We start from the raw sequence: 10,428 nt of genomic DNA, 5'->3' as shown, positions 1-10,428 counted from the left end.
AATGTGCAGCATGAAGCGAATGTATGACTCGAGTCATAATAATAAAAAAAGTCAGTTTAAAGTGGATTTTTACCGTGTTTTTAGTTTTATATCTTTTGAATTCTGGGAATCACAGCCGCTCGAACAGTCGTCATCTGTCCATGTCTCTTTATATTCATTAATATTTTCCATTAAAATTATTATTTTTTATAGCTTTTCACACCAATTGATTTTTGTAGACTGACTTAATCAATAAAATAAAATAAGACAGCAATTCAGTAGTAATTGTCGTCATGTACAAAAACATTAAAAACTAGAATATAAACTTCATCAAGTTTTGTCGGAAGATCTTGATGTAAAGATTTCAAGTTCATGTAAAAAAATCTCAAAAATTTTTAAAATTCTTCTAAAAAATTTACTTTGAAAATTCGATGTCTGAAAAATGCTGAATGGCAGACTGACAAATGACAAATTGATAAATGACAGATGACATGAATTATATTATTGATGAGTTATCAACAGCAGTAATTTCCGAATTCTTATCGGTTTCAAGAAGACAATTTTTTCGGCATTTGAAGTGAGAAAGATTCGTGACGACTTGAATCACATGGGTAGTTCCCTTGATGAGAAAAGAAGGCAGAGTTGTCTTTATAAATTCCTTTAAAAAGGTGCCTAGCTGTATCATGGTAGCATTTGCCTTAGACCTGGCAATATGTATGTTCAGGCATGTCTTTTCAAAATCATAGATACTGTCTAGTAAGCGCAACCTTAGGCCAAAATTATTGACTAGTTAACTGCATTTTCAGACCAAAACAAATACAATTGTCTAGACTAAAGCATTGCCTAGACAAGGACATGTCTGCAAAAAGTCGTTTTTGGCCTTTTTATGACAAATTAATAGGAGACTGCTGAGAAAAATCTCAACATTTCGCTTGAGTTTGTGAAATGTCAACAGTGACAACTCTGAAAAAAGGTCATTAAACTTACACCATAGGATGATCTGAGTCGCTATCACTGTCATCTGTTTTTTTGGTCTCCTTTTCACTTTCCGGCTCAGCGATGCTGCACACCATTGATGCTCCATCATCAAGGACCTGAAATTAATAATTATGAATTAATAAAATGTTTGAAAAATTCTCAGGGCGTTGAAACATTAATTGAAATCAGAAGTTTATTTTGATTATTAGTAATGTGATAATTATTAGTTGTGGTGTGTTTGCTAATTTATTTGAATTGAGATCAGAATTTTTGCATGCAAAGAATCATGTGGTTTTAAATATTTTTGCTATTTCAGGGTTTAATTTGATTTGGAATTGCAGTAATTAAAAAAAGGGTAATTAAAGGTTGCTGAGTCTGAATGCATATATGCTCATAGAATCAGTAGTGTTCAGTGATCTAATTTGAAATGGTTTGTGTAGTTCATTTACACTTATTGGAAACATTAAAAAAATGTATAGCAACTATCAGTTAAAGCATAGACAACTCTTAGTTTTTTGAAGAAAAATCTAGCTTCTTGGTCATTGTTATCTTAATAATTGATAACTTCTTGGGTTTTTTATGTTTCTATTGAGATTTTTTTATATATATATCAATGCCCCATTGAGAAAATTGTAAGGAACATGGTGTAGAAAAGACGAAAAATCTAAACCTGCTCAGAGCGAGCCTGACTTGAAGCCGGGTTGCATTGAATTGAATTTTTTTGCATATTTCTTATCGTAGACTTCCTGGACACTGATTTAAAGTGATTTTGGTACATATAAAAATTAATATATTGGCCCACCCTAAAGTGTAGATTTACCGCTTCAAAGTATGTTACCATTTCTTTAAAATTCCAAAAAAAAAAAAAAAAAAACTCTACAAAAATTCCCCAAATTGACAATTTAAACCTCCTAATTAATATTTGTCATAAAAAACAAACAAATAAAATCTTCAAAAAATTACTTCTGACATTACTTCCCCAAAATAATTCCCACAACTGAAAAAAAAATTCCCTCGTCTCTCAGTCATGCAAGTCTATTAAGTCGTATCATAAAACAATCAATCATATCAACAACAAAAAAATCTATACAGCAAATTATCACCACACACTTTCATATCAAGATAGTTGTTGAGGCTCTCGGCCACTGAATTGATTGAATCAGCATCATCATCTGGCTTCTTAATCTCCCTTGCCTCCACATCACTTATACTTTTTGCAACTTTTGGTTTTTGATAGAGGCTATTAATGTAATTTTGATAATTCTCCGTACGATATAAATTCGATTCACTTGACATGATTGAAATTTAATTACTGTATGACAATTTTGTTACTGTACACTGTGCGAAATTTGTCGACTGAGCATTGAAATTATTGAATTAAGAAAGCTTTATGCTTATCAGAAGTTCTCCACCAAAAAAACACTTTGATTTGACCGACACAAAAAAATATATATGGAAGTCTTAAATCATCAGTGATAATTGACGATACATGAGTTTTTGTTGCCTTTACTCCAATAACTTCTCAGACACATATGAAAAAAAATATAATAAAATCAAACTTGTACTCGGAAATCTTTCTTCGATGAATGTTAAAGCACAACTGTGATCATGATCATTAGTATCGAAATATTATTGTGGACTTTTTTTTACTACTTTACTTTAATTCAATTATCAGGCCGACTCTAAATAATTTTGCTCATGAATTTTGTAATAATATTGTTATTATAAGTAAATCGTATCTATTAATGGTAGTTGTGAATGTACGACGATTCAATATTGACAGTCATTATTGAAGCTGGAAGGCAGAATGAAAGAAAAAAAAAATGTGTTGAACATGCTTGTAATTCTGAATGTAATTCTTGACAAATTTCGATTAATTTTGTAATTATATCAAATTAGCTAGTTTTATAGTTTTTAGTGTTGGTTTGTTTTGGAACGAAAGCTTTAAAATTTGTGAATTATTAAATTTTTGTGAATTAGTCAACTTTTAGCCAAATTTAAATGCTCTTCAACGAGTCACCATTCAAAATTTAGAGCACTTGGATAAGTCATGGTGACACAACATAGTCGCTAGAAGAGCTTGAAGCAGAATTGAAATACAAAATCAAAATTCGACCTCGACATCCTCGACTCATGTAAAATCTTCCAAAAACATACCAGAACTAACTTCTAGTAAACTAAATCAACGTATTTGTTGACAAAATATTTATTTTCAAAGCATAAACAAAGCAGCACGAGCAAAGTAGCTATAGCTTGTAAATTAATATTTTGAACTTCTGATAAGACAAATTCCTTATCTACGCGTGGGACAAAGAGGAAAGAAACAAAAATTTATAAAGCATATTGAACCTAGTAAGATGAGAACAAAATATGAGTGAATCAAAATTGAAAGTGAAACTGATTGGAAAAATAAATAAATTGTAGATTACATACGCCTTGAATGTCTGCAAAATGTTGTGCGGATGAGATTATTGTGAAGTTATGGGCACAGTTGGGAAAATTGTAAATTATTGAATTTTTGGATGCGTAACTTTCAATAAGGATTGAAATTTGATATTAATACTCATAAATTCTGGACATCTTAAAATTACCCGATTTTTTTTACATATCATGTAACCCTTAAAAATGGAAGTATGATACAAAACCTCTTCTTTGTGTCAAGGTATGTATTGAGTGTAACGCAAATTGAATCATCTACTTCCTTTGAAATATTGCTTTCAAAATTCAAAATAAATTCTTAAGGGTTTATTCATTATTCAAACTAGTATCTGTGAAAAACATGAGCGTAAGTTGTAAGTCTGCCTGCTTTTTAGTGGGCAAGAGATGACGTAGTAGACCAAAGATTTCATGGAAAGAAGCTGTCGATAGAGATGGTATTACACTTAGAATTGATAATTGGCAAGCGATAGTCAGCGTTAGAGCCAGGGAGACCATGGATCATACTTGATCAGTACGGCCAGTGAAGTAAGGAACTAAATAAGTCTTCAGACCACATTGAAATTTCCTCGTATTTACCTTATTATTACACTCATTTCAAGCTACCTCAACAACCAATATTAGGTTATTGAACTTAAAATAGTTATTATTTATTCTTCATAAGAAAGCTCAAATGTTTCAAGTCACACTATTTGATTTAATTGTTAAACGATTATTACATGAACAAGTACAACGGGACTGTTTGTTAAAACAAATTACGTACATACTATTTTTATTATTATTCATCATCCACAATTTTATTACACGATGTGGTTTGCTTTAACTTTCTATTTCATTGACCGGTAAATTGTATTTTTGTGCTACTAAACAAATAGACATTTGTCGTCATGGCTTTGAAAGTGTTAATTTGTTTTATCTTTAATTCCTAGACAGTTTCTTGAAAGACTCGCTGATTAAGTTGGAAATCTTTTAAAATTTCTTAAATTCAAAATGAATTTTTCAGTAAAATTTCAAATTTATTCAATATTCTCAACTAATCTGAGCAATATTTGTCCCATTTCCGCAATCTATAAAGGAATTAGGAAGATATATGGAGCTTAAGAGGATTCCGTATATCATGCCGCTGTCTTTACCTTTTATGACTTGCAGAAATATAGGTGATATTTAAGCACAACTTTAAAATTAAGCTCAGATATAAAACTAATCAAATACTTTATAGAACAATGTGTTATCTTGAATTCCATCATTGCATTTTTTTCATTGACCCAAAAAAACACATCCATGCAAAATAAAATAAAACTTTTTCATCAAATAAAAATCGCATCGCATAAAAGACGTACATGGCACAATTCATATTCACCTAATGTGTTCGACGACATCAACTTCTTATCATTTTCATTAAATTTATGTCAATAAAAAATTTTTCGACATCACTCAGTCAAGTAAACAGGTAGAAAAGACAGAGAATAAAAAACAAGCTTCTATAAGCTTTATCATATGCTATATTATCGTACATGACGATAAGGTGAAGAAGTAAATATTTTGATTTTAAAGGTGTTGAAGCTTGTGATAAAAGTGCTGACATAATGGCTTAAAAGTCATTATGAGAGAAGTTGGCTGAATATGGGAATATCCTTTATAATTTGTCAGGTATTAAAGATTAAAGTTCAATTCCTACTGCGAAAAATGCGCCTTAAACCACACACACCCACAAAATTTCCCGACTTTTTTCCCTTTCATCCACGATTTTCATCTTTTCCTTCACTTTCAAGTACATGACGAGATGTGATATGTGTACAAAAAATTAAAATTACTTACATGTATCTCTGACAATGTCTCTTTACTTTTCATTGGATCGAAATCGTCCGTATCGTCATCATTTTCGTCATCTACAGCTTGCATATGAAGATTACGAAGGGCGTCAAGATCGACATCATTTAATGCTGGCATGGAAAATGAATTTCTTCTAAGTCCCATAGCTGGTGCTTCAGTAACTGATTTTACAAGATCAGAAATCAACGGACCTGGCTTATCACGTTTTTCTAATTCTAAACTTTTCTTATCAATCTCATCATCACTTGATGATGCATTTTCAATCTGAATTCTCAGATTTGCACCCTTTCGTGCACTTATTGATCTTTGATATGTTTGTGCTCGTGTGTCTGAGTCAATGCTACTGATACTCTCATTTGAATTATTAATAGCATTTTGAGTTTTATGCTTGACTTGTGGTGTGTCTTCATCAGCAAATGGAATATTGATTTCGGTATCACCTAATTTATCACCATTTAGCACTCCTTTGAGATTTATATTTAAGTTATTCATATCATCTTGGTTATTTCTCTTGGATTGTGACATTTTTAGCATTTATATCATTGCTTTCCGGTCACAATTAATTGCCTGAAATTGAAATGAAAATTATTAATTATTGACATATTTTATGTGTTCAATTTCACACATTTAATATTTTTGAATTTATTAATAATTGTCATTTGGATGCATTTTTGGATGCATGCATTGCTACTCATCCAAGTGACAATTTGTAATCAATACAAACAGTCATACTGTCTCAATTTTAAAGGTCAATAAATTATCTCCACTTTCGCAATTATACAACCACAATGATCAACAGATAATTTCATCTTCCAGCATTTTTCTCACGAAAATCTATCACTGCTCTTAGAACGTGCACTAATATAATTGATTTTAAAATCTAGACTCATTTGAAATAAAATGTGAAACAAAGACTACTATGTAGATTAGTTTTTTATTTTAAATGTAAAAGTAAACATTCAATATTCATAGCATGAAAATATTGCATTTGTTTTCATCCGATTGTATTTTGAATATAGAGTCATTCGATTATGATGTCCAATATTTTTGAGAAAAAGGTTTAGTAGCTATAAAGCATAAAAATTTTGGATTGATAAGGGTTAAAAATATTTTAGGAATCACACCCGATTGGCATATATTGAAATGTTGTCAATATCGTGGTATACTTAAGACCAAGTTGTAGCCTTTTGACAAAACAACCGAGTTTGTCACTTGGCAGTCTCTTAGCGAAAACAACCGAATTTGCCAATTGGCGGCCTCTTGGGTTCAAGCATACTGCCGCTTCATTGCCTTGGTGTCAACAATTCAATGTGTGCCGATCGAGAAATATCCTGAATAGGACAAATTGAACAATTGATTCGAAATTCGGCACCAGCCTGTCATGCCTCTAGCAGGTGCTTTCCAGTTGTTGGATTAAAACCCAATCCAACGCAAATCATATTGTCCTGGTCCCGGGTTTTCGATTTTGGCTATTCAGACACATTTGTTCACATCATTTTCAAACCATTCCTAACAGGTTTACATGTAAAAATATTCTACATAAAGAATCTAGATAATATTTACTTGTGACAAAGGAATCAGCTGACTTAGTCGATAATGACAATTTTTTCAATGCACAAATGGATATTCGATAAAGTTGAAAAATTCTTGAAATTAATCTCCTTCCATTGAATTCAATATTGATACATTTTTGGATGCACCAAAAGTTTCCCGCTAAACACAACAAATTTGCATGAGCATTAAATAAAATTTTTTTCACTTCCTTCATCAGAATTGCAACCACAGTGTTAAAAGCGTTCAATTATGTGACTAAAAAATGCACATACATGTTTATAATCCGAATAATCAATGCATATCCACAAACACCATTTGACATCACAATCTGACTATATATGAATTAATTAAATCAGCTTTTATGAATCCTCAAACATGCATGAAAATGATACTGATAATGAAATTATATTCAATTTAAATATTTTTCAAAATATTTGTCAATAAATCTTTTATTTTGCAAACAGAACGCAACCAACACATTTTCATCGATATTTTTTTTTTTTATTTCAGCTGTACTGTATGGGAACAATCAATTGAATAACACAATTTTGGCATTTGATTTAATTCTGATGGCAATTAAAAGAATACCTTATGATATGATTGAATGATTGATTGATTGATTTACGTGACACTCAATTTACGGAATGTGTATGTATGTACAGAAAATTCACTCAACTGATTGAATGATATTCAATACTTTACAGTCATAAGTTGACTCTTTTTAAACATGAAATAATTTCTTTGTTAACTTATTTTGCAATGAAGATTGCGGATGGGTTGTGAGTGTCTTGTCATATGATTTGAATTTTAATTTAGTTTGATGTATTTTTTAAAGGATTTATCATTAATTATGCTTGGTATTTGAGATCGATTATAAATTATGACAGTATACTGTCCAATTTAGGGTTTTTGGGATTTTAATCCCCGTTCCCCCGAGGATTCCCGGGAGAATTCCCGTTTTTGGGAACCTTAGTCCAATTTAACTGATAATTTAAGATGCATCAAGCTCGAAGTTGTCTCGTTTACAGAGCAGATTATTGTATCTGAATCTGAAAAATAGGGATTAGATCTTCTTGCTTCTGATGCCCCATCTAATTAGCACAAATTGTTTTCTCGAGCAATAATTGAGTTCCAGGCCGTTTCATGTTGCCTGGCTCTGATTTGGTCCCGAATTGGGTTTAAATCCTGTACCATGCAAGAGTCACTCCTGACACTTGGTGTCAGATTTTGGATCGATTAACCAATTTGTGCTATTCGAGCCAGTATGATCAATGGTCAAATTTCATTGAATGCGACCCTAAACTAGAGTAACTCTGGCATTTCATATTTTCTATGTCATGTTCCTTCCGCGTAAACAGCTGTTTAGGCCTTTTGTTAGCAACCTTAAGATTCTAAGTCCCTTCAAATCTGCGCCTTATTCACTTATCCACTCAATCTAGTCAACTAATATCTCTTTTATTTATTGTTTAAATAATCATAAAGACAAACAGGTGACGAGGATGTCTAATCAGTAACCTTCATTTTATTGACGAAAAGTATTAACAATTCACTGCTAATGACATGATTGATCAGGTTTTCATGCATCATTAGCTTTTGCACATTATTTCCGAAAGGTAAACATTAAAATGCGGAAAATGCTATTCTTACTTCTTTTTTTAAATTGATCGATTATTTCCTTCTTTTTTTCAATTTATTTATCACTTGAGTTCATTTCTGAGTCATTTCATGTCGAAAATTCTTTTTTTGCACATTTAAAATAATTTAAATCATTAAATTGTCGTAAATTAATTTAGTTAATGTCGCGAAATTCTTCTTCAAAGTTCCACAATGTTAAGCATTCCTTGAAATTACAAAATAATAATAATCAAAACCGCGTCGCTGCGTACAAAAAAATCTCTTTATTTCTTCTTATTTACTTTATTTTTTATTATATTTTTTTGTAAAATTTCTTCATGTGTACATAAAAATAAAAAAAATTACTTAGCGACTTTAAAACTCAACGACGATTAAAGCACGACTGAAATGAAATCTATGAAATTGAGTGCTTTGAAGAGAGACAAACAACCACAAATGAAAAACACATCGCATTACAAGTGCTCATGAGCTTCTTATTTTTAATTTTTATTTGATGTGATTTTTCTTTTTATTTTGACATTTTTTTTTTGTTGTTTCTCCTGCAGCTGCCACAAAGAGTTGATAACTCACGTGACTTTATTTTTGGTTGACTTGAATCTGTGCTTGTTGATAGCTTGTGTAAAACTAGTTTTTTTTGCGATGTTAATTATGTCTACCGGTATTTACAAGTATTTGCAATCTAAGCTGAAAAAAATACTTTTCTGTAATTTGAGAGGATTTTAAAGTAAATTGAGAAATAGGAAGAACATTGCATGAAAACATTGACATGTGCTGATTTAAAAAGTCGACTGATTTTGTGTCTATTTGAGAATTTATACAATCATATCTTTCACTGCGATTTGATATCTTATCTGATTAAGACACTACTAAACCTTAAGTATTTTCTTAAGATGTCTACCATACACGCCAAATGAGTATCGATACGTCAAGTAAAATGTGATTTTCCCATAAATAATTGATATGTGTTCATTTGGAGCGAGGAATCGTTCAACAATAAGGAAAAAGGAAGTCTGATTTTGTGGGATCATTTTCAATGGAACAATACAGAGCAGAGCTTGCAGTTGACTCGGATATTGCATGGAAAAGTCGACTTGACTCCATATAATATTCGTGTTGATTTTGAGCTCTGGTACAGATAGATGTCATTAGGTCGACTTGAAAAAATCAGTCACTCAATCGAAAATCTAACTCCAGGCCGGGATAACTCTAACTAAAGTGGCTTAGGGTTCAATCTAGCACCAAGTCATTATCAAACCAGCCTAATGCCGAACTTTACATCGATTAAACGACTGGTGTTGCTAGGGTACAGTTTAAAATTTACATTGCTAAAGGTATAAATACATAGTATAATACTTCGAATTGGTAATTGGCAAGCAGTAGCCAGCGATAGAGCCAGCTTCAGGCGCTGACTGAGGGAGACCATCATTGATCTGTACGGCCAACAAAATAAATAAGGAAGTAAAGGTATAATGCATTTACAGCCTTCTAACATGATACAGTATTTTGCTCAGTACATGCCCATAATCCTTTAAAATTTTGACATACTTTTCTAATCCTATTATATAATTAAATTTAATTGCCAATGAATGAACTAAATTTTGCATTATTATTCAATTAATTAATCAGTACAGAGATTTACGTTGTGATTAAAATGTCATCCTTTTTTGAGGTCAAGATTTTTGTCATTTGATATTTTAAGTTCATTAATCATTTTCTATTATGAGGTTGATAAAAGAGATTTGAGGGCAAATATTGAATTTTAGGGTTTTATTTTGTGTTATTAAGTTGTCATCGCTATGGATGTTGTTGAAGGCTCGTACAATCTTTGAATGAAGGACAGAATCATGATAATAGTTCTATGGATAAATATATCGTTAAGGAAGTGATGAGATTCAAAATTGCAAACTATTTATCTTTCAATATTATCCAGAATTTTGCTGAAATTTCAATAATCATTTTTCACATGCTAACAACAACACAAAACCCTTTTAAACTGTCATATGCCGTGACTGC

At 31.3% G+C, this 10,428-nt stretch overlaps 1 protein-coding gene across 2 annotated transcripts; it reads right to left on the bottom strand.

Annotated features, from left to right (window-relative positions):
• Positions 1-13: 13 nt before the first annotated feature.
• On the bottom strand, positions 14-8,781 carry LOC139092110 (uncharacterized). 2 transcript variants are annotated; one of them, XM_070642396.1, is made up of 3 exons: positions 8,428-8,781; positions 5,212-5,793; positions 14-1,073 (listed from the first exon to the last, which is right to left on the bottom strand). In XM_070642396.1, exons 2-3 carry the CDS (start codon positions 5,758-5,760, stop codon positions 963-965), a joined length of 660 nt encoding a protein of 219 aa, XP_070498497.1. In that variant the 5' UTR covers positions 5,761-5,793; positions 8,428-8,781; the 3' UTR covers positions 14-962. The 2 variants fall into 2 exon arrangements, with proteins under 2 accessions (XP_070498497.1, XP_070498498.1); XM_070642397.1 differs by lacking the exon at positions 8,428-8,781 and adding an exon at positions 6,790-7,081.
• Between the last annotated feature and the right edge of the window lie 1,647 nt (positions 8,782-10,428).

Source organism: Chironomus tepperi, unplaced genomic scaffold (assembly GCF_022539635.2).
Source record: "Chironomus tepperi strain 1889 unplaced genomic scaffold, CSIRO-AGI_Ctep_v1 contig_295, whole genome shotgun sequence".
Taxonomy (NCBI): Eukaryota; Metazoa; Arthropoda; class Insecta; order Diptera; family Chironomidae; genus Chironomus; species Chironomus tepperi.
This window is presented reverse-complemented; position numbering and strand designations above follow the sequence as displayed.